Raw genomic sequence first — 27,916 nt, 5'->3', positions numbered from 1 at the left:
AAAAAAAGACGTGGCTCACACAGGTACTGGATGCAGCAACATTTACTCACAGGAAGGAGACAAAGCAAAATCAGCTTCACTAGTGGGTACTGGTGCCCCTTGGCCAGTGGGTTTCACTCTGCAGCCATTGCAGGAAGATGGTCCCACAGGCATCCCTCTCTCTTTTGTGCTGTAGGTGAGGGACCCCACTCCTTCCCCATGGGGGACTGGTATGGATATAGATATACATATGCACACACCTAGCTATGCATTGTCCAGTGAATGTTTATGGATGCTTGGGCAATAAGGGGAGCAAATGTGCAGGCACACACTGTCTACTAGAGGGTGTGTTTTATGTCCAGGCACTCCCGAGAAGGGAGTCAGCCCACAGTTCTCATCTCTTCTTAGGAGCCAGGTTAACACATCTACCCTGCTCACAGGGTTTATTTTTTAGGTCCCACGAAGGTGGTATATCCCCTTCTACAAATTCAGTGGTCATTCTTTGATCAAATACTTTCCTTTTCCTTTCAGCAAACAATTTTTGAGCATGGTATTGAATGCTAGGCATTGGAGTTTAGAGCAGTGAGCAAATTAGACAAAAATCCTGCCTTATGGTAATTATTGTTGAGTCAGTGATAGATAATAAGGAAATGACAAATATGTTGGAAGGTGATCAAGTCACACTTTTTTCAGAATCTTCCCATGCTCCCCATTTTGCTTGCATTAAAAGCCACAGTCCTAAGGGTGCACGGGTAGTTCAGTGGTTAGAATGCCCACCTTTCATGCGGGAGACCCAGGTTCGATTCTCAGACCATGTACCCCCACCCCCCCAAAAAAAGCCCCTGTCCTTATAGTGGCCTAAAGAGCACTGTGGGATTCGGTGAGCACCCCTCCCCGACCTGTCCACCTCCCCTTATGCTGACACTGTGCCTCAAACATGCCAGGCACACACCTTCCTTAGGGCTTTTGCCTGGCTGCCTCCTATGCTTATCTCCTCCAGATAATCTCGGCTAACTTCCTCTTGCCCTTCAAGTCTAGATGCCGCCTTTTCCGTGAGGTCTTCCCTGACCAAGCTATTTAAATGACATTCCGACACCTTCCCAACAATCCTGACCTCCTTTTCCTTGCTCTATTCTTTTTCTATAGCATTTACCAATTTTTAACGTAGTATATAATTTATTTCTTTTTGAGGTAAGTTTAATGAGGAAGGAAATCTTTGTTAGTTTACTGAAGTATACTGTTTACGTAGAATAGAACTGACATAGTAAGTATTCAATAAATGTGTTGAATGAATGAAAATAAAATCTACTGTGGAACAGAGAAGAATATGTTAGTTTCCTGTGGCTGTTGTAATAAATGACTACAACCTGGTGGCTTTAAAACAGCAGGAGTGTATTCTCTCTCAGTTGTGGAGGCCAGAAACCTGGCTGCGTCCCTCTCCAGGCTCTAGGAGAACACCCACCGCTTTCCTCTGCCAGCTTCTGGTGGTTCCAGGTGACCCTTGGCATGTGGCCGTATCGCTCACTCTCTGCTTCCATGTCCACTTGCCTCCCCTTTGGACTCCACAGCCCCTCTGCCTCTCCCTCACGAGGGTGCCTGTGATGGCATTTAGAACTCACCTGGATAGGTCAGCATCAGTTCCTCCTCTCGAGAACCTTCACTTAATTACATCTTCTGTCATCTAAGGTAATATTCACAGGTTCTGGGGGTTAGGCGTGAGCATAACTTTTCTTTCTTTCTTTTGTTTTGGTGAGTGGGAGAGGGCGGCACCATTCAGCAACTCCGAAGGGTTAAGGGGACCATTTGGTTCTAGGAGGAAGAATCATCCTGATATAGAACAATGAATATAAGAAAAGCCAGGTGGACTCCTCTAAATCTTTAAATTTTTATCACGTTTTTCCCCCAAATTAAAAACATATGCATGTACATAATCACACAGAAATGTCCAAAAGATAATATCACAATTTCCCCAGTTGTTAACATTTGACCTAGTTGTTTCCTATCTTCTGTTGTCCATTTTATAAGGAAATGATTGTTACAGATAAGCTCAGAATCTCCTGTTACCTCTCCTAAATTCTGTCTCTTTCCTGGCCTATCGAGAGACAGTCTCGATCATTAATTTGTTATATGTCCAATATATGCTTTTATAGCTTTATTGCACATGTAACTGTTCATAAAATTATGAACTTGTTTATGTTTGTGTTAAAGACCTTTTTCATAAATGGTATTAATCCTGTCTGTAGCATTCTGCAGCTTGCTTTTTTTTCTTTCTGGACTGATACATATGGATCCAATTCATTCATTTTAGCTCTAGCTGTATTTTCTCTCTTTCTCTGTCTCTGGCTTCAGAATATGTAAATCCCAGCTTGGATCAAATGCCAGGACCTGTTGGATCAATCTGTGGGTTCAGAGGATGGGATACGATGATTGCTCAAGCCTGAATTACATGCCTATCCCTGTTGCCAGAGGGTCAGGATACTTTGGCATTCCTATCAGGAGCATATGTGTTTGAAGGACTTACAAGAAGTAGAGGAAGGATTCAGGGCAACCAAAATAGCACGGATTTCTACTAGAACTTCAAATTTGGCCTTGGTCATTACACTGTCTGCAAACATCTCTGACCCTTAAATCATGCTCTGTACTACTACATTTATTGTTATCAGTTTTATCACAAACTTTGTTAATTGTCCTCTTCTAGATGTGTACTCATTCAGAGTGGCCTATCTCATTTTACTGCTGTATCTCACTAAATATAAGGTCTGGTATATCACTGGATGTTCAGCATGCGTTGTTTTTTTTAATGTGTCTCCCTTCATACATTTCTCTATCTATATGTACAGTCACACAGAAGCAGAAATGTGATATGTATATCACAGAGAATTTTGTTCACAACTGTCTTTTGTGTGTGTGTGTGTGTGTGTGTGTGTGTGCACGGGCTGGGAATTAAACCTGGGTCTCCCGCATGGCAGGTGAGAATTCTAACACTGAACTAGCTGTGCACCCCCAACATGTGTTTTTGAATGAATAATTCCACTGACTAGCCTCATTTTCTATGAACAAATTCCTGCCAGGGAATTCGGTGTGGCTTTGGTGCTTTTGTACCTGTCTTTTAGGCCCATTAAAATTCTGATTCTTCTCACATCTTTGGTTTATATGGCCATGCTTGGAATTTTCTTTTTCTTATTTAATAGTATAAATTCAAGGAAAAATGAAATTGTTAAAATGCATACTCAGACATCCTCTTTAAAATATTTTGAGTTGATCCCTGCCAGGCCTCTTTCATTCCCAATATTCCTTTAGCTTTTTGTATACACAGCAGTTTCTTTGTAACCTCAGATACACCATCAGCAGGATATATTTTATGTACGTTTACTTCTGAATATCTTTTTTTATCATCAGTCAAATTTGGGTTCCAATGGATTTAAAATGTGACTCATTCTATTTGGAAATAGTAATAATAATAGTAGCAGTAACAGCAATGACATTCATTGAATGTCCTTTTTCTGTCAGACACATAGAAGTGTAGGTACCATCCTTATGCCTGTTACACAGATGAGAAAACTGGAGCTTGGAGAGATCAGTGATCTGCTCTTGCTCCCCAGTCTGTAGTGTGTAGATGAGGTGTGGATCCACACATGCTCACACCGGCACCACACTCCTGAGTCCTCTGCTCTGCTGTCTTCTGTAATTAGCAAAAGAACCCCCAGATTTGGTAATAGAAAAGATCAGGTTGATCATAGAGATAGAGTGGAGTTTTCTGCCACAAAGCTTTGGTAGAAAAAAAAAAGAGCATGAGAGAGAATAACTCAAGTCTTGGAACCATATTCCCACAGCCTCTGTGAGGAGAGGAGGAGTCAAGAAGTGTGTAAGTGGGGCTGAAGCCATGTGCTTTGGCGTAAACCAGCAATATTACCCGGGATATAGGAGAGCGCCATGGGGAAATACAGCTTACACAATGCATTTTCTGTCTCCAGCACGCAAGTTGGTTTGTAGCCCTGGGACCATAGCCCTGGCTGGAGACATTTAATCAGGAAGCCATTGATCATCTGGATAAACGTTTAGACATAAAATAAATTTTGCTTAGAATAGTTGCATGCAGCAAAAGAGAATGATATGCTTTGTAAGTATCTCATTGAAACTTTGGTAGAGACAGCCTGTGAAGTTCATAGAAGACATGCGATGGAATCTTGTTATATGCTGCCATTATTATTAAAAGATGCGTTAAAGGGGCATCAATACTGCTTTTCTTTATTTTCTTGTATCTATCAGTATATACAAGGGCTTACATGGGTTCAGTTTGGATATTAGTACTGTCTTCCAACCATTGCACTCTTTAGCTCAGAATTCTATTACCATGGATATTTTCGGGAATGTAACTCCTTTAATATATTCTAAACTTGCTGGGATTATCTGTGGTTTTTGTAACCTGTCTCATACACTAGGTTATTCTAAGCACCCACCAGGCAGGAACACTTTTCTGCTTTCGTAGTACTTGGCTCAGTTCTACTAAGTAACTGTTGGTTTCTATTTTGATTAATAGTCCTACTTGCATAGTTCATCTGTGTTCCAAAATAGAATTACTTTATTTTGATCCATAAAAAGTAGTTATAATATAAGTGGATGGTATTAAAGTTAGATTGTATTTTTGTCCCCCTCTAGGTTGCATCACAGCGTATTAGCTCAGTGGATCTCTCCTGCTGTAGCTTGGAGCATCTGCCTGCCAACCTTTTCTACAGCCAAGACCTCACTCATCTCAATTTAAAACAGAACTTTCTAAGGCAAAACCCGAGCCTATCAGCTGCCAAGGGGCTCAGTGAATTGCAAAGGTGAGCCTGCCGAAATGGGTGGGTCATTAAAAGGGGAAGCTAATCAGTTTCTGGTGTTTCTTGAAAATTCCGACTTAAAATAGTACAACATATGAACCTTATTTTTCTTTCAGAGGTTAGGATAATGGGACTTTGTTTATTAGTGAGGAAAGTATTTACCAGTTGTCATTCTGAAATATTTTTTCAAGGTTTCTGCCTTTGGAATTCATTATTCATTAAGATATTCATTAACTGGATAGATTTGTATGAGAACAGTCCTCTTTAAATCACTCCCACTTCTTAACCTATTTATAATGCATCTGTTAAAAGTTAATAAGTAACCTTTGGCATATTACTTCTGAACTACAGGGGTTCTGTCAGATTAAATTGTCTTGAAATACAAAAGGTCAGTTTTCTCCATGAAAAGACATTTCCTTAAAAATTTAAGAACAAAGGTTTAAATCCATTAACACCATGTCATCTGAATGATTAGTGTGCAGGTTTCAAGTCATATGTTAAAATTAAATAAATCACATCTGCTCCTTTATGACTAGAGAGAAGGGACTTTATTTGTAGGTATCTAAAACAGATTTAAGAATTTACCATATAGACACCTCCATTTTGGAGCGATGATCAATCTTGATTCTGTGGTAAATTAAGCCTCTGATACTTACATATTTGTTGCAAAGGAATATAACTCTTTTAACAAATAAATCATGAATTTTTCATTTGTTTTTAAATTACCGATATGATTAAACTATGATAATTAACCATTGTGGCTATGTGTTTATGGTTCTTAACATCCAGAAAGAATAATCCAGTAAGGGTTTCTAATAAAGTTTGTGCAGATATGTAAGTAGAAAAGGGAGGAATATTTTAATTGCCTTTCAGATACTTGTGGATATCCTTCTTTGACATTATACCAAATTGACAAGTTTTTATTTCTTCAAAGTTAGTTCCAATGCAGAATCTAAAACCCTATCAGCTACCTATTTGAAATATTTTCCATTAAGATCCATTAGTCTGGCTTGCACTTTGAATGAGTATTTACCCTGGCATAATTTTACTGAGTCATGTATTGGTCATTTGTAAAATACCAGTACATTGTGTCATGTAGATATTCCAAATGTTAACACATTTTGTAATGCCATTTCAAAAAAATCACATTTGTTAATATCATCACTTATCTCATCAGAAGAAATCCTTAAGTATTGGAAAGTGGCCAGGCTTACTGTGGATACCAGTTTTCCACCAACTTTTGATTTTTCAGTTGAAAGCTTGAATGCTGTCATTGACAACAAATACCAAAGTGACATTCTCACTTTGTTCTTTTTGAGAAAATGTCTGTCAAATACCAAGTCTAAATAACCATAGTTTGTTAGTCATTCTTTCAAGTAAAAGTTGTGTTCCACAAAAATAGCAACTAGTTAGCTTACAACCCAATTAATTGCACAGATGTTTTTTAGAGAGCCATCATACTTTAATATGCAGCAGAAGTGCTCTATGCATGCTTCCATTTTATCACCCAGAAAATAAAAAAGATATGTAACTAAGCATTGGTATATAATAAAAATAACTTTCTTGCATCATTGCCAATGACATTCTTAAGTAAAACCAGTATTAAAAAAAAATTTTTTTTGAAGATTTTTACTGTGACTGCATTGCATTTCCACAGCGACTGCTCAGGCAGTTTAGTGTTGCTTTGGATTAATGACCTAGGCAGTAAAAACTCCAATAAAGATATTGTGCTCAAGCCATTTTTAAATCATTTCCTGAACTGGTGGGTGCTATAAACATCAGCCAAAGCAAAGTTCTTGAACTTAGGTTTCTATATGCCCTATGTATTGATATTAGTGTCTGTACTGATACTTCCATACTAAAGCTAATGTGGTTTTTTACTCACAGTTCACATCATGCTTCAAACTTTTTGAGGTTCAAAATTATTTTGAATTATATTTGTGTATTTTTGAAAAGACTTCTGCACTTCAATTATAGAACATACTTTAATATGTTTAATTTATTATAGAACATTAAGAAATCTTTATATCATACTATAGAATCTTTGTGTCTTAGAACAGAAGGGGGCATTAGAATTCTTCTAAACCCACAGTTCTCATTTGGAGATGCGTTAGATGAGAATGTTGAATGTCAAATTGGAGTTGTGACTTTCTGGGGAGAGAGTCAGGGGGATGGGAGGGGGGAATGGCTTGAAGAGGGTTTCAACTCTGTGACGTTTATTTCTTTAAAAGGAAATTAGATAGAGATAAATGTGGCAAAAATGTTAATATTTGGGCAAGTCAAATCATGGATATTTGGATGATCATTATTTTCTTTGTTTTTCTATTTGAATCTTTCATAATAATTACAAAAATTTAAAACCTAAACAAAAAGAAAATTAAAATGCTTCTTATTATATAGGAAATATAATTCTTCTAAAGAGCTAGTATTTGTGACAGTAAATATTCAGATGAAGGACGTTTTAGACCCAAGACCTGCCTTGCCTTTTTTTTTTTTTTTTTTTTTTAATTTTTTTTTTTTTTTATTAACGGAAAGAAAAAAAAGAAATTAACACAACATTTAGAAATCATACCATTCTACATATGTACTCAGTAATTCTTAACATCATCACATAGATGCATGATCATTGTTTCTTAGTACATTTGCATCAGTTTAGAGGAACTAGCAACACAACAGAAAAAGATATAAAATGTTAATATAAAGAAAAGAAATAAAAGTAGTAGTAATAGTAAAAAACAACAACAACAAACAAACCAACAAGCAAACAAAAACAAAAAAAAACCCTATAGCTCAGATGCAGCTTCATTCAGTATTTTAACATGATTACTTTACAATTAGGTATTATTGTGCTGTCCATTTTTGAGTTTTTGTATCTTGTCCTGTTGCACAATCTGTATCCCTTCAGCTTCAATTACCCATTGTCTTACCCTGTTTCTAACTCCTGCTGAACTCTGTTACCAATGACATATTTCAAGTTTATTCTCGAATGTCCGTTCACAACAGTGGGACCATACAGTATTTGTCCTTTAGTTTTTGGCTGGATTCACTCAGCATAATATTCTCTAGGTCCATCCATGTTATTACATGGTTCACAAGTTTATCTTGTCTTAAAGCTGCATAATATTCCATCGTATGTATATACCACAGTTTGTTTAGCCACTCTTCTGTTGATGGAGATTTTGGCTGTTTCCATCTCTTTGCAATTGTAAATAACGCTGCTATAAACATTGGTGTGCAAATGTCCGTTTGTGTCTTTGCCCTTAAGTCCTTTGAGTAGATACCTAGCAATGGTATTGCTGGGTCGTATGGCAATTCTATATTCAGCTTTTTGAGGAACCGCCAAACTGCCTTCCACAGTGGCTGCACCCTTTGACATTCCCACCAACAGTGAATAAGTGTGCCTCTTTCTCCGCATCCTCTCCAGCACTTGTCGTTTTCTGTTTTGTTGATAATGGCCATTCTGGTGGGTGTGAGATGATATCTCATTGTGGTTTTGATTTGCATTTCTCTAATGGCCAGGGACATTGAGCATCTCTTCATGTGCCTCTTGGCCATCCGTATTTCTTCTTCTGGTAGGTGTCTGTTTAAGTCTTTTTCCCATTTTGTAATTGGGTTGGCTGTCTTTTTGTTGTTGAGTTGAATAATCTCTTTATAAATTCTGGATACTAGACCCTTATCTGATATGTCATTTCCAAATATTGTCTCCCATTGTGTAGGCTGTCTTTCTACTTTCTTGATGAAGTTCTCTGATGCACAAAAGTGTTTAATTTTGAGAAGCTCCCATTTATTTATTTCCTTCTTCAGTGTTCTTGCTTTAGGTTTAAGGTCCATAAAACCACCTCCAGTTGTAAGATCCATAAGATATCTCCCAACATTTTCCTCTAACTGTTTTATGGTCTTAGACCTAATGTTTAGATCTTTGATCCATTTTGAGTTAACTTTTGTATAGGGTGTGAGAGATGGGTCTTCTTTCATTCTTTTGCATATGGATATCCAGTTCTCTAGGCACCATTTATTGAAGAGACTGCTCTGTCCCAGGTGAGTTGGCTTGACTGCCTTATCAAAGATCAAATGTCCATAGATGAGAGGGTCTATATCTGAGCACTCTATTCGATTCCATTGGTCGATATATCTATCTTTATGCCAATACCATGCTGTTTTGACCACTGTGGCTTCATAATATGCCTTAAAGTCAGGCAGCGCGAGACCTCCAGCTTCGTTTTTTTTCCTCAAGATGTTTTTAGCAATTCGGGGTACCCTGCCCTTCCAGATAAATTTGCTTATTGGTTTTTCTATTTCTGAAAAATATGTTGTTGGGATTTTGATTGGTATTGCATTGAATCTGTAAATCAATTTAGGTAGGATTGACATCTTAACTATATTTAGTCTTCCAATCCATGAACACGGTACGCCCTTCCATCTATTTAGGTCTTCTGTGATTTCTTTTAACAGTTTTTTGTAGTTTTCTTTATATAGGTTTTTTGTCTCTTTGGTTAAATTTATTCCTAGGTATTTTATTCTTTTAGTTGCGATTGTGAATGAGATTCGTTTCTTGATTTCTACCTCAGCTTGTTCATTACTAGTGTATAGAAAAGCTACAGATTTTTGAATGTTGATCTTGTAGCCTGCTACTTTGCTGTACTCATTTATTAGCTCTAGTAATTTTGTTGTGGATTTTTCTGGGTTTTCTACATATAGTATCATATCGTCTGCAAACAGTGATAGTTTTACTTCTTCCTTTCCAATTTTGATGCCTTGTATTTCTTTTTCTTGTCTAATTGCTCTGGCTAGAACCTCCAACACAATGTTGAATAATAGTGGTGATAGTGGACATCCTTGTCTTGTTCCTGATCTTAGGGGGAAAGTTTTCAGTTTTTCCCCATTGAGGATGATATTAGCTGTGGGTTTTTCATATATTCCCTCTATCATTTTAAGGAAGTTCCCTTGTATTCCTATCTTTTGAAGTGTTTTCAGCAGGAAAGGATGTTGAATCTTGTCGAATGCCTTCTCTGCATCAATTGAGATGATCATGTGATTTTTCTGCTTTGATTTGTTGATATGGTGTATTACATTAATTGATTTTCTTATGTTGAACCATCCTTGCATACCTGGGATGAATCCTACTTGGTCATGATGTATAATTCTTTTAATGTGTTGTTGGATACGATTTGCTAGAATTTTATTGAGGATTTTTGCATCTGTATTCATTAGAGAGATTGGTCTGTAGTTTTCTTTTTTTGTAATATCTTTGCCTGGTTTTGGTATGAGGGTGATGTTGGCTTCATAGAATGAATTAGGTAGTTTTCCCTCCACTTCGATTATGTTGAAGAGTTTGAGGAGAGTAGGTACTAATTCTTTCTGGAATGTTTGATAGAATTCACATGTGAAGCCGTCTGGTCCTGGACTTTTCTTTTTAGGGAGGTTTTGAATAACTAATTCAATCTCTTTACTTGTGATTGGTTTGTTGAGGTCGTCTATTTCTTCTTGAGTCAAAGTTGGTTGTTCCTGTCTTTCCAGGAACCTGTCCATTTCTTCTAAATTGTTGTATTTATTGGCGTAAAGTTGTTCATAGTATCCTGTTATTACCTCCTTTATTTCTGTGAGGTCAGTAGTTATGTCTCCTCTTTCATTTCTAATCTTATTTATTTGCATCCTCTCTCTTCTTCTTTTTGTCAATCTTGCTAAGGGCCCATCAATCTTGTTGATTTTCTCATAGAACCAACTTCTGGTCTTATTGATTTTCTCTATTGTTTTCATGTTTTCAATTTCATTTATTTCTGCTCTAATCTTTGTTATTTCTTTCCTTTTGCTTGCTTTGGGATTAGTTTGCTGTTCTTTCTCCAGTTCTTCCAAGTGGACAGTTAATTCCTGCATTTTTGCCTTTTCTTCTTTTCTGATAAAGGCATTTAGGGCAATAAATTTCCCTCTTAGCACTGCCTTTGCTGCGTCCCATAAGTTTTGATATGTTGTGTCTTCATTTTCATTTGCCTCTAGGTATTTACTAATTTCTCTTGCAATTTCTTCTTTGACCCACTTGTTGTTTAAGAGTGTGTTGTTGAGCCTCCATGTATTTATGAATTTTCTGGCACTCCGCCTATTATTGATTTCCAACTTCATTCCTTTATGATCCGAGAAAGTGTTGTGTATGATTTCAATCTTTTTAAATTTGTTAAGACTTGCTTTGTGACCCAGCATATGGTCTATCTTTGAGAATGATCCATGAGCACTTGAAAAAAAGGTGTATCCTGCTGTTGTGGGATGTAATGTCCTATAAATGTCTGTTAAGTCAAGTTCATTTATAGTAATATTCAGGTTCTCTATTTCTTTATTGATCCTCTGTGTAGATGTTCTGTCCATTGATGAGAGTGGTGAATTGAAGTCTCCAACTATTATGGTATATGTGTCTATTTCCCTTTTCAGTGTTTGCAGTGTATTCCTCACGTATTTTGGGGCATTCTGGTTCGGTGCGTAAATATTTATGATTGTTATGTCTTCTTGTTTAATTGTTCCTTTTATTAGTATATAGTGTCCTTCTTTGTCTCTTTTAACTGCTTTACATTTGAAGTCTAATTTGTTGGATATTAGTATAGCCACTCCTGCTCTTTTCTGGTTGTTGTTTGCATGAAATATCTTTTCCCAACCTTTCACTTTCAACCTATATTTATCTTTGGGTCTAAGATGTGTTTCCTGTAGACAGCATATAGAAGGATCCTGTTTTTTAATCCATTCTGCCAGTCTATGTCTTTTGATTGGGAAATTCAGTCCATTGACATTTAGAGTTATTACTGTTTGGATAATATTTTCCTCTACCATTTTGCCTTTTGTATTATATATATCATATCTGTCTTTCCTTCTTTCTACACTTTTCTCCATGTCTCTCTCTTCTGTCTTTTTGTATCTGACTCTAGTGCTTCCTTTAGTATTTCTTGCAGAGCTGGTCTCTTGGTCACAAATTCTCTTAGTGACTTTTTGTCTGAGAATGTTTTAATTTCTCCCTCATTTTTGAAGGACAATTTTGCTGGATATAGGAGTCTTGGCCAGCAGTTTTTCTCTTTTAGTAACTTAAATATATCATCCCACTGTCTTCTAGCTTCCATGGTTTCTGCTGAGAAATCTACACATAGTCTTATTGGGTTTCCCTTGTATGTGACGGATTGTTTTTCTCTCGCTGCCTTCAAGATCCTCTCTTTCTCTTTGACCTCTGACATTCTAACTAGTAAGTGTCTTGGGGAACGCCTATTTGTGTCTAATCTCTTTGGGGTGCGCTGCACTTCTTGGATCTGTAATTTTAGGTCTTTCATAAGAGTTGGGAAATTTTCAGTGATAATTTCTTCCATTAGTTTTTCTCCTCCTTTTCCCTTCTCTTCTCCTTCTGGGATACCCACTACACGTATATTTGTACGGTTCACATTGTCCTTGAGTTCCCTGATATCTTGTTCAAATTTTTCCATTCTTTTCCGGATAGTTTCTGTTTCTTTTTGGAGTTCAGATGTTTCATCCTCCAAATCACTAATTCTATCTTCTGTTTCTTTAAATCTGTCATTGTAGGTATCCATTGTTTTTTCCATCTTTTCTACTTTATCCTTCACTTCCATAAGTTCTGCGATTTGTTTTTTCAGTTTTTCTATTTCTTCTTTATGTTCAGCCCATGTCTTCTTCATGTCCTCCCTCAATTTATCGATTTCGTTTTTGAAGAGGTTTTCCATTTCTGTTCGTATATTCAGCATTAGTTGTTTCAGCTCCTGTATCTCATTTGAACTATTGGTTTCTTCGTTTGACTGGGCCATATGTTCAATTTTCTGAGCGTGATCCGTTATCTTCTGCTGGCGTCTGGGCATTTAGTCAGATTTCCCCGGGTGTTCGACCCCACAGGTTGAAAGATTTTTCTGCGCAGTCTCTCGGTTCTGTTCTTTCTATCCTGCCCAGTAGGTGGCGCACGTGGCACACGCCTGTCTGTGGGTTCCACCAGCGAAAGTTGCTGTGGGTCCCTCAACTCTGGAAAACTCTCGCCGTAGGGGAGGTTCGGCAACCGAAGCGTCTTGGAAGAATGCCAGCCGGCCCGGGGTTCCAAACGCGGGGAGGGTCGCCGGCTGTCGCAGCACAGGAGAGCGTCCGGCCAAATTAGCTAGTCGGCCCGGGGCACCAAGCGTGGCGGGAGGGCGCCAGCTGTCGCAGCCTGGGAGAGTGCACTGTTCCCAGCCGACGGGGGAGTCACGTGTTTGGAAGGGATCCCCCGGTCACTGTTCTCCGCAGTCTGGGGATTTCCGACCCAACTATCTCAGTTGTTCCGGGGGGCCTCGTGTGGTGGGGGCACCAGCCGCCGCGGCCTAAGGGGACCGCCTGTCCAATTCTACCAGCTGGCCTGGGAAGGTGGAAGGGAGGGACTCCGGTCGCTTGCTGTCCCACCCAGGAAAGCCCGTGCCCCTTGGTGATCTCACCGGAGCTGGTTCTCCCAGATAGTCAGCCGTTCCAGGATGGGGTACGCTGTCCCTTTAATCTCCCTCGTGGCTCCGGGAGCTGCTCTGTATTATCTCCACTCCCCCAGTAGTTGTTCTGGAGGAGGAAAGGTGAGGGCGGCAAGGCTGTCGAGGCTGGTGGCGGAGGAGCACGGTGAAGGCGGGGGAAGAGGGCACCGTGTTGGTTGGAGAGCAGCCAGAGCAGGAGGGGGAGGAGGGGGGTAGGGAGGTCGGGCGGCTCGGCTGCTGCGGGGCGCGTGCGCCGCGCGGCGGGCCGGCGGAGAAAGAGAGGGGGTAGGGAGGTCGGGCGGCTCGGCTGCTGCGGGGCGCGTGCGCCGCGCGGCGGGCCGGCGGAGAAAGAGAGGGGGTAGGGAGGTCGGGCGGCTCAGCTGCTGCGGGGCGCGTGCTCCGCGCGGCGGGCCGGCGGAGAAAGAGAGGGGGTAGCGAGGTCGGGCGGCTCGGCTGCTGCGGGGCGCGTGCGCCGCGCGGCGGGCCGGCGGAGAAAGAGAGGGGGTAGGGAGGTCGGGCGGCTCGGCCCTGCCTTGCCTTTTATCTTTTTCAGAGTCACCTAACTGGGCCTTCAACCTATTGATTCTGCCTCTGTAAACATCTTTTGAACCCATGCCCCTTTCTCCTTCTCTCTCCATATTCCCCAAAAGAAGCCCTCTCCCTCCAGCTGTCATAGTAAAACATTCCTCAGCTCTCACTTGGACGGTTGCAACATCTATGGGGAATTGGTTGTTTTGCTGTCATTTTCTCACTGCAGTTCATCTTCTGTATTTTTCTTGGCTACTGTTTTATACATATCTTGATTTCGTTTTTTATTTAAACATTTTTCAGCTTTATTTCTATCAAAGTAATATCCTTTATAGATTAAAAAAAAATCTTAATAAGCAATAAGGCCTATAGTAAGAAATAGTTGCCAGGAGCTCTAATCCATCCCTATAGCCACAGGCAGCCACTTTCAAGTCTTTGCATTCTTTCTTCTGGTGTTTTTTTCCATCTTCCTATCTTGTATGCATTGCTATTTTTTTTATTTTTGATTTTTGGATATTGTATGTTGCCTTATTACTATGGAAGATAAGGATGTAACTCTCTTACGTTGCCCCATATCCCTCTGTCCCATGACACATGCACAAAATTACGGTTCCCCAACCCTCTTAATGTATAGGTATTATCATTTTTAAATTAGGTCAGAATTCAGGGTTTAAGTTATTAAGTCTGTTATTCACAGACTACTTAAATAAAGTGGTAACATTTTCTTTCTTGTGCTGGCTTGGTAGTTGCCTCTCTTTTCAATTTGCATTATACCTAAATTTTCTGACATAACAATAACACTCTTTCAACACTTTTTGGAGAGATCTTTCCTTCTGAAAGCAGTGTAGGGACTTTCTGTCTGAGTCTCCTACACAGTACTATCCTGGAATTTCCCTTTGTCACTTTCCTTTTTAGTTTCTCCTGTCTTGGACCCTTGTTTCCTGTATCTAATGGCTTCTTTCTTAGCTTATTCCCTCTTCTTTTTTTTTTACATGGGAAGGCACAGGGAATCGAACCCGTGTCCTCTGGCATGGCAGGCGAGCATTCTTGCCTGCTGAGCCACCGTGGCCCGCCCTTATTCCCTCTTCTTAATGGAGCATCTTCTAGGATCTTCCTGGAAAATAGGGTACAGGAGACAAACTTCTATTAAATACTTATGCTGAACTGATAATTTGGCTGGTTTCTAGTTAGGAATAAGTTGCCTCAGAGTTTTAAATCCAGTGTACTATTGCTGTCTGGCTTCCACAGTTGCTATTAGTAAGTGTCATACTGCTCCGATTCCTAACTTTTTGTAGGTGACATGTCTTTTTTCCTTTTTTTTTAAAAAACGCTCCCCAGAAGATTTTAGGATCTTGTTTTTATGGTACTCTTAATTCATTTCAGCCACTGTGGTGGACACTTGATATGGAAAAATTATGTTCTTCAGTTCTGGAAAACTTTTTCACTATTTTTTTTACCATTGCCAACTCCTTTGTTTTCTCTGTCTTCTTCTGAACTCCTATTAGTTATGTGGGACCTCCTTGTTTTATCTTATAATTCTTGATTTTTCCTACCTCTTTGCTTAATGCTCTGTTTCCTGACAGATTTCCTAGACTTTATCTTAACCTTTTTAAGTATCTGCTATCTTTATTTTCAAGGGCTCCTTCATGTACTTTTTTTTTTTGGTATACTGTATGGCAGGGCCACATTTCTTTCCTTTTCCATGTGAGTATCCCATTATTGCAGCACCATTTTGTTGAAATTTTTTTGTTTGTTTTGTTTTTTTTGTTGTTGTTTGGTTTTTGGGGGTGGGGGAGTACATGCACCAGGAATCCAACCCTGGTCTCCCACACGGCAGGTGAGAATTTTACCACACTGAATTACACTTGCTGCCCTCCCGCATGTACGCTTAATCTATGTGCATTTTAATAACATTTTATTCTTCTTTGTTAGATGTATTTTCTTTCTGAGGACATTATATATATTTTCTTGATTTCTTTTTTTCTTTTTTTAAATTTTTTTTCCTATTTATTTAGATATCTGACTTTTATGTTAGAAACCTGACTTTCATATTTGGTGGCCCTTTGCTCTCTGTTCCCATATAAAGTGAGTCACTGAAAAGCAAATTGAATGCCATATGTTTGTGGTCAGGGCTTCTTAGCTATCTGGCTTCACTGCCAGGGATATCAGGTTTGGGTCCTATGGTTTCATTGGGGAGCCTCCAGGGCACTATTCGTGAGTCTTTTCCCTTGTGTCAGTTTTACTTGACAGGAATTCTTTGGTCTTCTGCCTGGGTAGTGTGTGCCTGGCTGCCAAGTTTTAGGGAGCTGAGGACGGAAGAGAGCTGGAATCTCAAGGCTTAGTCTGTGGATTTCTATTTAATCCCCTTGCTTTCAGCTCATGCCTCACATTTGTTTCTTTAAATCCCTGATGTCTTTGAATCAGAGATTCTCTAGTTCGGTTTCTTTCAGGAAATAAAGTCTTCTGCCAGGATGGAGGAGAGGATCTGGGATCTAACTGCTCCTCACAAATCTAACCTTTGAAAATTGTCTTGTAGAAGTACAAAAAAATGTTGAAAAGGGCCAGTATGAGAATTAAACTGTGGACTTCTACGAAGTAATCACATCCATGTAGTGCCTATATGAGAGATAGAATGTTACCAGCATCCCATAATCCCTCTGCTCTCATTACCCCAAAGATGATCATTATCCTGACTTTTAATACCATAAATTAGGTTTTCCTGTTTTTGCACTAGATGTAAAGACCAAACAGTATGTGCTTTGTGTCGGTCTTTTTTCATTTACCTCTCTTTTTAAGAAGCAAAACAAAGCCTACCAAGTTATGTATTAGCAGCTTAAACTTTATAAAGGGTAGTGTAGAGTCATGACCCTGATTTGTTTAAGGTAGAAGATTTTTAAGTTTTATACAGCAATAAAAATTTTGTTTTGTTCTTTCTGCTGCTTTAAGTCTGGAGGAGGTAGACTGAGGGGACTTAGCTTGTGGGAACTGAGTAACTGACAAAGCTACTGGGGTGCTGCTGTCAGGAAAAAGCCAGGCTTTAGGCCCATTTTGTTTTCACCACACTCTACTATGAGGTTTTTGTCCCCTGCCCCCATTATGCAAGAAAGATTTGTTAAGTTTTCAGAGTAATAATGTTTAAAATGTGTGTGACTACATATACCTATACATACATGTATTTAATGCCAAGAGTTAAAATTGTAAAACATATTTAAGAAAGTCATATATATATACACACACACACTTTAGAGAGCATTAATCTAGCTTTTTTTTTGTTAGGGTGGTGGTTTGAGGTAGAGCATTTATTTAGATTGCTTATTTTATTTGAGTGTGTGTTTCAGAGGGAACATGTTTGAGAGAGAGGGCCGAAGGGGCAGTTTATTCTTATGTTTTTACCTAAGTCTCAAGAAGTGAGTTTTTAGATCACAATGCTAGGGGAAATATCCCGGAAGAAACTTCCTAAGTATAGTGCATTTATAACAGGCAGGAGAGCTGAGACTCTCTATCTTAATTTCATGTCCCCTTAATTTTTCTTCCCATTGCAAATTTTCATCTTAAGAAAATTAACTGTTTTCATAGAACATTTAAATTGGTATTTGCACCCACATTCTAAATCTGGAAAGATGGCATACCGATGTGCACACACAGGTCAGCCATTTTAGAGGGAGGAAATTTGTTCTTGAAACTACAACTGTTTATTTTTCTTTTAATGGCATTGGAACTGCAAGTCAGTTTTCAAAACACAGAGGACAGATACAATCAGAGTAATTTTTGGTGTTTCTAATGACTTTTTTTTGCTGATTATTATTAATAGTACTTCATTTATATCAATTATATCTTCATTTAAGATGACACAGATGGTATTAGTATAAAGATTGTTATCATTTGCAATGGAGAATTGTTTTTAAGAAAATATGTTTTGTAGAGTCAGTGAGGAGGCTAACATTTTACTGGTTTGCCTACAAAAAATATAACTTTTCTTCCCATGACTTAATTTAGCAGTATGGACTTAATTGCACTAAATTGTATAGTTATATTTAGCTTTTTAAAATTTATCATTTGTTAACATTTCATGGGTAGTAGCATTCCATTGAAGGAACTGGAATTTGTAAGGGACAATAGACCAGAGAGCTCTTTTATGGAGATATCCGATGCGATATGTAAAAAAGGCAATGTAGAGGACAAACTCAAAAGCCAAGTTCAATATTTTTGTATGTATATGTCTTTGGTACCTTTGCCTATGATACTTGGAAAGCTTGAGTTGAACTTAAATCTGGCTTTATTTAGATTATTTTAATTTACTAATCATTTCTACCTACCACTTTTAGAGAAAGCCTAAAATTCTTGTTTAAGAACTTGACAAATTGATTATTAAAACATTCTTCAATTGCTTAACTCATGTGTTGGGAATTAGACAAATTGTACAGAACTTACTATCGTAAACAGAATATGTTTCAGTTGTATTCCATGGTTGGTAGATGTCTGTCGCTTGCACTCATTAATAAGGAAAATGCGTCTGCTTTACAACTCTTAGTATTTGTAGATAAATTGATATAGAGAAACAAACCTAGCACAACTAGAGGTCCTCACAGGTCTAGGAAAGTAATTACTTTTATAGGGAGAGTATTAAATTTAATTTCAGAAGAAGTTGATATGTGAAGTTATGTGATAAATAATCCTGAAAAAGTTTTTTTTTTAAAAAAAAAACCAAAAACGCCACACCATCAGCTTTTTGGAAACAATATCTTTTGAATACTGAATTTTGTTGTTTTGTTACTATTGTCCTCTCATAGTTTCAGAGTATTTAATGCAATAGTTTAAAATAGGAACCTACTCTTATGAACATGTTATAATGCATAGAAGTAGTGGTATTGCATCAAGCTTTTAAAAGTTTGATATTACATTTAATTTTTGTCTGAGGGACTTAACAGTGTGCATACCATAAGGAAAGAGTTGACTTCAGTCCCTCACCTTCGTTACTTAACTGTTCTTTGGAAAGAGTCGACTTCAGTCCCTCACCTTCATTACTTAACTGTTCTTTGTATTTGTCTTGTTTGTTCTGCTTAGATGTTTCTAGAGGGCTGAAATCAGGTCTCTTGTAGAGGTCATTACTGTAGCTAGGTGGACTGCTAAATACCTAACAGGTAAATTAATGAATACATGAGTGAATGGTGGTTATAACTGTCTTTGCTCATTCAATTATGTAACTGTCCTCCATTTCTTTGTAAAAGGTGCTCCTAGCTACTAGTAGCAGAAGAAAGTGGTAATTTTTCATTATATTTATCTTTGGTTGAAGGTAAGATGAGAAGACAGCATGCATAGTGAAATGATTCAGAAAGCATTATACAGAAGATTTGTAAGAAATAATTCGAAGTTAGAAAAGGAGACATTAGGTTTAAAATGGACAGTGTGATGCTGGGCTTCCTAAAAAATTAAATCTGAGTTTTCACCATTCTCTGTCTTTGCAAGAAATGTGCTGTTCCTTTTGCTTTTCATCGCACCCCCATACCCAGGCTCAATCTAGTGAATCCTTCATACCCTTCAAAATCTACTTGTAATGACTTTTGTTTCCCGAAGCTTTTAGTTATTTCCCAATTCCATGTGACCATTTTTTTTTCTGAATTGTTAGCACTTTGCACTTACTGAACAATTCCAATTATACCTTTTGTAGTAAACATTTGAAAACTTGCAAAATCACCATCTATTTATAAAACCTTGAGAAGTAGGGATGCGGCTTTCTTATGTTTTTATCTTCCCTCCCCCAATACCAAGCCCAGAGCCTCCTGTAGGTTGATGTATATATTATATGTTTATGTTTATATGTATATATTAATAAATATTTATTGAATTGTAGGTTTTCACAACACCAGGGTTAACCAAAAGAGTGTGATCTTTAAACTTTCGAAAGGGAACATCCAAAAATGCTTTGAACAATGGAATTTAGTATTTAGTGCTCTAGGAGACAGTAGTAACTTCAAATGATTGTTGATCAATCACATTATATTATATGGCATGTAGAGATCAGTATCAAGGAATTTATTAAGTAAGTCGATGATTGTGTGTTAGAGGCTATGGTATATAGATGAGTATGCTATAACCCAAAGTAAGGTAAAAGTTACCCTTGGGTTAAGGGAAGAGTGAATTAAAGACTGGAGGTAATAAGTAATTTGAGCTTTGATAAAATGTGAAATATGTTTTAGCTGAGAAGAGTAAGAGAAGTGGTGCTGGGGATCTGCTTAAATGGGAGAACAGTGAGAGAAAGGAATGAATGTGAGTTGGGAGTGTAAGTATGTGGGTGTAATAGAATGAAAGTTATGGAGAAATGAGAAATGAGAAACTCATAATTATGCCTGGCTTTTATCAAGTACATTTCTTCTTAGAAAGCTCAAATTTCTACATTTTTAATCCCCAGGGAGTGGAAAACATCTGACCTTATTTCCTACTCTGTTCTTTGAGGGAAATTCACATTCCAAAAGTACAGCTATTTAATGTTTATTATTTATCCTTACCTGAATTCCACATTTCCAGGCTTCTACTGAAAAGAAGAATTTAATTTCTGTTTTAATCAGTAATTCTTGAAAACTTTTAATAGAAAGTAATAATTCATTAACATTGAAGGTTCAGGAGTATTATGCTAAAATATTTTTACATCTTATTTGCCAGATTTGGACTGTTGTACTTTAGACAGTTTCAGCTTGTTTGGAAGATGTTCTGCATATAAGAAATGTTGGAAGCAAGCAAGAGCTACTAACTGTTGAAAAAAGAGGATAGCCACATCTTAGAGAAAAAAAGCACTTAACACAAGTGCTGCTCAGGGATAGAGATAATATTGGGAAAGAAATTCTACTACCTGATTTGATGAGGCTTGCCAGATGTTTAAGGAATATCACAGAATGTATGGAATGTCCTTTTTTCTCAGTTAACTGTTCCCAACACTGGAAGCCTCTTTATACAGTTTTGCCTTTTGGATGGAATTTTGATCCTCTTGGGAAACTTTACATTTCATGCAATTCCTATTTTCCTTCCCTGATCATTTGATCAAAGGAAAGCCTTTATATGGACCTCAGGGCTCTGAGATCCTGTAGCCTTTGGTCTCCTTGGCTAAAGCTACTGACCTCATTTCAGGCAATAACAGCCTATTTTTTTCTTCCCTCACACAGCTCATTTTGAAGAGAGAGCTCAAAAAGAAACAAAAGATTTATTTATCAGCCAGACTGTATTAAATTACAGTTGCCCTGTTAACTTCTTAGGATCATTTGAGATGTTCCTCAGCTCTTTTCCCCACTTAAAAGAGAAGGGGTTTTCAAAAGTCTTGTCTGCTGTATATTTTATTCATATCCTTTCTTCTGTAGTTGAGCTCTTTGGTGTACTCTCTAAGCTTTAACTTAACTGCAAGAGCTTAATGCTTAAACATAGGGCCCTAGATGCTTGCTTATCTGAGTGGTAATCAACTTTTCACTATGAGTAGCTCTTAGGGACAGTGATAAGCATGATTTAAGAGAGCCAACAGATGCTTATTTTGTGGTTTTGATAGTGAAGGGTCATCCTAACTCAGGGCTTTGGAAACATGATTAGCATCATTACTGAAGAATTCTGAAAGCCTTCTTTGGCTGCCAGTGTGAAAGTGCTGGAGGAAGACCAGCTCCTCTTCTTCCTCTCCCTTCAACCTCAGGTCAAACACACACACCTAATTCAGGAATCTGGACAGAGCACATGTGTAATTTTCGAAAACTAAAAGTTCACAAGAGTTTCTGCTTTTCCAAAGAAGACCTGTAATTTTGATGACACTCACCATTATAGTGATAGAACTTTGGATGGGAGGAATCTCACAGCTGTTATCTCTCACAGGTCGGTTAGCATGATGGGACATAGCCCTCCATTGTGATGTCTTTGAGATTTAGAAATAAGAAGAAAACCTTAGGGTATAGGAAACATCTCACTTACTAAATATTTGCCTTCCCCAAATTCTAAGGTTTAGGCCAGAACGCACACTTCTCAACCCAGATAGAGAGATTGTGTGTGTGTGTGTGTGTGTGTGTTTGTGTTGTGTATGTGTGTGTAACATCCAAATCTGTGCAATCTAGGATGAGTTATTTCACTCCTCTACTTCAGAGTTTTTTACAGGTAAATACCTGGGATTCAAGGCCCTCTGTGATTAGGCTTTAAGGATCCTTTACAACCCCTGCAATTCTTTCTGCTTAGCAGTTTGGCTTGTTTGATGGTTCCCAAGTACACACTATAGGTTCTGTCCCCACCCTTACAGCATGTTCCTCACCCCACTATCCCATAGTCAGTAACTGAAGGGCCACAGAATGCTAAAAACACAGAGACCTGTTTTTCACCCCAGTCTTGCTGAGCCAGAACTTCTGGTGATTGGGACCCAGGAATCTGCATTTTAACCATATACGCTGAAGTGTGAAAAACCGAAGTGTGAAAAACTCTATTCTCTTTGAATATTCTCTCTTGCATTCCCTATCTACCTATTAACCTCTTGATCATGTCCCTTAGGAAAAAAAAAGTGAGTTTTCTTTTCTCTGAGCACTTACCATATTTTCTTCATTAAGTTTTCATGTTCTGATTTATATTACAGCAACTTTATTCCCAAACTCTTTCAAGTTCTTGGAGAGTGGAAAACCCATCTAACTCACATTTGTATGCTTCAGATACCTTTGTGCCTAGGAAGGACTAAGTAAATGTTCCGTGAATCAATGGATCACTCCTGGCAACGGACTTTTATTATACCTAGTAAACGTTTGGGTGCTTGATTTTTTTTTTTCCTACTTAGCTACCAGATTTGCTTGGTCTGTTTGTGATGAGGAGCTTAAGCTACTCATGTCTAAACACATTTTCATGACATAATTACTCTCTCTGGTTTAGGTTATGTTCATTTTTTCATTCCTTTGGTAATTCAGTATCCTTGATATAGTTGTTCACGGGTTTTGATTTTTATATATCCTTCTATGACTGAACTGGGAATTTTTCCAAAAATGCTGCATAGATCTTCTTTCCTTTGGTTTGTAGAGTGAAAATAGGATCCACTTTCTACCTTTTATAGATGTCTTCTTTTTACATTGTTGTTGTTTGTCCTGCTATTGTTATGGTTAATATTAAACATGCCAAATAGTATTGGTGATTAAATTGACTAGCTAGCAGATATTCTAGTGAGAAAATTTAAAAATGTAGTCATGGACAAACTGAGAAAACATCTACTAAGAGGTATGTTTAACGATAACACGGTAACATATTTCTTGCCTTTTTGATCATTATATTGCCAATTTATTAAAGAATCAGAAAATGACAAATTTATACTGTTTATAACTCATTGTTCTCATGAATTTAGTTAGTGCCGGGTACCTTGTAAGCCTAGTCACTGCTCTTTCCACAGAATTGTCTTTGTGGTCAGAAGTAGTTTTCTGTATAATGTGCTGTCCTTGTCTGCTAGGCTGCTGTGAAAAATACCACAAGCTTACCATTTTGGAATCTAGAAGTCCAGCATCAAGGACCAGACCGTGCTTTCTTCTGTAGTCTGAAGCATCTGGTGATGGCTTGCCAGCAGTCCTTGGGTTGTAGGTGCATCTCTACCTCTGTTATGGCAATCCCTCTCTCTCTCTCAACTCTGGCTTCTCCTGAATGACTGCGTCTGTGTTTCCTCTGCTTATAAGGACTTTAGCCATGTTGGATTAAAACCCACCCCAATTCAGTTTGACTTCACCTTAATTAATGACATTTACAAATGGGTTCATGCCCACAGGACTGGGGGTTAGGACTTGAACCTGTCTCTATCGGGGACATGATTCAGTCCCAACATGTATTTACTTGATTCTGGGGCACCTGCCCTTGCATACCCACCTGGCTTCCCCACCTTTCTGTGGGCTAGAGCTTTGTCTTGCTCAGTGTTATATCCACAGGGCTACCGAGCCTGACATCTGGGGCATAGTCACTAACCAGTAAATGCTTCCTGCTGTTTTAAGTTATTTTAAAAGAGGGATTAAAAGAAAAATTTCTCTTTTTAGAAAATGCTTTAATTTGCCATTATACCAGCATGTACAAAATTTATACCAAAATAAAATACTGAATATTCTCTATTTTTAATGATTTTGGAAAAATATCTATGAGTTATAGCCTTGATACACTAATTCTGGTTTTTAACCTCTGCAGCACCTCTTCAGAAAATTTTTGTCAAATCCTTTTTGTGGCTGTAAGTTTTCATTTTTATCCAAGTAAAATATGCATGTGTGTATTTTTGTTTTCTATTCGTAAAGAAGGTAAGATGCTTGATTTACTTGTACCAAGAGTTATTTATGGTGATGAGGATTATGATAGGGTGTTTCCTGTTTATTTTGGCTCAAATGTGGAGAGGCCCCTTTGCGCCACATTAGCATTTTGTGCACTCCTGAGCCATCCCAGAAGACTGTGGGAAGTGCTCATTGGGAACGAGCAGTCCTTGGAACCAAATGGCATACATTAATTAGTCCATGTAGATTCATTCCGGATGTCTTACAGAGGTGAGAGGAAAAGGACTCTACCAAGTGAGAAGTCACCGATTAGAGTTCAGTTACAGAAGGTAGAATTTGGGCATTGTGGAAAGCATGTGAACACTTAAAGAAGTTGAGTAATGTGTGCTGAAGGGTAGGTATTCCCTAGCAGTTCTGAGGCAGGCATGGCAATTCTGGTGGTATATATATATTTTTTCATGCCACTGCAAAAGCCAAGAGAGGGTGCATAGGTGGTTCAGTGGTAAAATGCTCAACTTCCATGCGGGAGACCTGGGTTCGAGTCCCAGACTATGCACCCGCTCCCCCCCCCCAAAAAAAAACAATAGAAATATCCAGGAGATATTGTCTTTTGCCATTATTTTGCTCTTTTAGATAACCATTATAGCATGTACCAGCTTGTCCTACATAATATCTGAACTGAGACAAGAATATTAAAACATGGCTATAGGATTGAGGTCCCAAGCCAATTCCTGAGCTCACAATAAAGAAATCAGAATTTGAGTAGTTCAAGGAAGTTGCTTGCTGATGACATTTCAGTCATTCTTTTCCTTAGCTAATGTTTCTCAAGGGCAAGTGCATTTAATATGCACTAAAAAATACTTTGATACTCTTCCTAAGATTGGTCCTTCTAAAGACAAAAAAAGTCACTCCATCAAACTAATCATCTTATTAACAAACTTTTCTGACTCAAAATCTCAAAGTGGTTTCTCAGGAAAAAACAACATATGTGCTTGGTTTTACAAATTCCCTGAAAAAATGAAAATGAAACAAAACCTAAATATAATTAAATGTGATAAATGTAATTTATTTTTACCAAAGCTTTTGTCTTTTTTAAAAAATTAAATGGCACTAAGCTTTCTCTTTTTATTTTTGTCTTTCGTAATAATATGAAGTTTATTTGAATTGAGTGAGTAATAAAAAGGATGACTTGTTTATTAAGTGGTGCTGTCATGTATATAATGTAGACATATTTACATATGTAAATACACACATACATAGACATATGTACATGTATGTCAGAAATAGCTCTAAATATTTTTAAAAACATGAAAATATTAAAACGAAACATAGGACATTTGTATCAATTGGGGTGGAGTGCAAGGACCTTCTCAAGCAAGGTGAAAAATGTAGAGTCCATAAAGGACGATATTCCCAAATTTGCGCAGATGAGAATTTAAAATTAGCATGTGGTGAAAGTCACCATTAACGGAATGGGGAAAATTAAACTATAGGTTGCAAGAATATTTGCAGCATATGACAATATATGTAGCACATAGTATTCAGGGAAAGCCTACAAATTGACAAATAAAAAAGGAACAACCTAATAGAAAAATGGACAAAGGATATGAATATATCTTTAGAGAATAAAAATGCAGATTCTCTTCCACCCCATCTCCACTGGTGTGGATTGAACCACATTCCCCATAAAGACATGTTCAAATTCCTAAGCCTCTGTCTTGTGGATATAACTCATTTGTAAATAAATTTTTGAAGATTTTGTTAGTTAAGATGAAGCCCAAGTGATTCAGGATGGGCCTTAATCCCTTAAGACTGGAGGAAATAGCTAGAGGAAATTTGGACACAGAAGGAGATGGATGAGGAGGAGGTGGAGCTTCGGATGTGAACTGCCGGCAAGCTGCCTGCAGAATGCTGCAGAATTCAGAGAAAGCACGATCCTGCCAGCACCTTAATTTTGGGCTTCTAGCCTCCAAAACTGTGAGATAATAAATCCCTATTGTGCATGCCAATTTGTCTGTGGTGTTTATTATGGCAGCCCTTGCAAACCAAAACATTCCACTTCACAAAAAGATGCTGAACTCACTGAGAAAGCAAACTGAATTGACCTGATGCCATTATTTTTACCCAGAGTTTGCTAATGTTAAATGCTAGTGAAGGTAGCAAGGTGAAAGACATTCTCTCTTCCGGGAGTATAGATTTTTACAACTCTTTGTAGTTTTGCAGTATATATTAAAATTTAAATTGTATATACTCTTGGTTCCATCAGTCACACTTTTAGAAATAGTGTTCACATCCCTTTCCAAAATCCTTGGGGCTATTGCATTTCCAAATTCAGAGATTTTCAGATTATATAAAGGTAATACAGTGCATATACTGTATGCTATGTAACACCTCCAGGAGCATTTCAGACAGCATACCATAAGCAAATGCATTAAGATTTATGAAGGGAACAAATGAATATTCATATCAGTTCAAGTCAGCTTTTGCCACCATATGAGTAATGAAAAATCTTTGAGTTCTCAGAGCCTTTTGGATTTCAGAATTGTGGATTGGCCCCCATAAATACAACAATATAAAATCATTGATGCCCACACAGATATATGAGCAGGATTTCTCTTGCAGAATTATTTGTAACAGTGAAAAACTGGAAGTCTTTTTAATGTCAGTCAATAGCAGAATGGTTGAAAAAATCTGCTACGTTTATACTCTGATTTGTGCAACTGTCAAAAAAAAATGAGCTTGATTTCTTATGTACTGAGTCAGAAAGATGATTGATTTGTATTAGATGAAAAATAAGTTGTAGGAAACTGTTATATAATCTCATTCAAAAATAAGGAAGAGGAATTATGTCCTATTTATGCATGTACAAGTTTTATTTGGAAGAAAAGTTTTGGAAGAATATATGCCAAACTATTGACAGTGATTATCTTAGGAGGATGGGATTTGGAAGGAAGTAGAAGAGCCTGTCAGCTTTTTCTTTACATCTGATTGTTAATATGAGCACGTGTCATTTCGGTCATCAAATAAAAACAGTCTTTCTCAGTAAGTATTACTGAACACTAATGGCCTGGCAGTACTCCACTAAGAGACAGCCTCCCTAAACCATCAGGGACACCGCTTTCATAACGAATGGAAAACAGGCGACCAAGACGAGGGCAAGGCTTACAACTGCAGTCTCCAAGCAGGTCCTCCTGTACTTACTACTGGAGGCTAATAATATCCCAAATGAATTTAACCATGAACTATTACTATGAAACAGAAATCCATTCACCCAGGAAATCTTGTTTTTCAATTGACCCACTTGTGGAGAATAATAATTCAAGAAAATAATATTGATTTTTCTCTGTTAGACACATTGAGTAAGACAAGTAGGGTTTCCTCTTCATGGATATAATGTGTGACACTCATTTACGCACATTTGGAATATGTTAAAAAGAGAACTACTTCTACCATACTGTTATTTATTTTAGAGTCAGGTTTTCCAAATACATTATGGATACCTGTAATTTTTGTAAGGAAATTTACTAAAGATTTAGAGGTCTCTAAAACCCACTTATATTCTAACTTTAAACAGTCATTATTTTATTTATTTGGTTTTGGTTCTCAAATATAAACAAATATATATAGCCATTCTGTTAAATTTACAGAAACAACTTTGTATATAAGTTTTTGAGTGTTGATAGACTGAATATGGATTAATGGAGAAAGTGAGAAAGGTTAAGCTCACTTTATGATCGTGATGAAACAAGCCCTGCAGGGGTAAAGTGTGCGATTGGCAGCGTTTGTGTATGTTTGTTTATTTGATATTGTAGAACATTAGCTTTTTCTTTCTTGCCCTTGGATAAAAACAGCTCCATTTAATTTTCTAAGGAGCACTTGTATACCACAC

The 27,916-nt window shown here is 37.8% G+C and overlaps 1 protein-coding gene across 1 annotated transcript in view; it reads left to right on the top strand.

Moving 5' to 3' along the window:
• PHLPP1 (PH domain and leucine rich repeat protein phosphatase 1) overlaps positions 1–27,916 on the top strand; it is a 268,194-nt gene that overhangs the window by 148,367 nt on the left and 91,911 nt on the right. The window contains exon 4 of the mRNA XM_077135308.1: positions 4,639–4,805. Within this exon, the coding sequence (XP_076991423.1) occupies positions 4,639–4,805 (167 nt within the window). The remainder of the gene's footprint in view (positions 1–4,638; positions 4,806–27,916) is intronic.

This window comes from Tamandua tetradactyla, chromosome 18, assembly GCF_023851605.1.
Source record: "Tamandua tetradactyla isolate mTamTet1 chromosome 18, mTamTet1.pri, whole genome shotgun sequence".
Classification (NCBI taxonomy): domain Eukaryota; kingdom Metazoa; phylum Chordata; class Mammalia; order Pilosa; family Myrmecophagidae; genus Tamandua; species Tamandua tetradactyla.
This window is presented reverse-complemented; position numbering and strand designations above follow the sequence as displayed.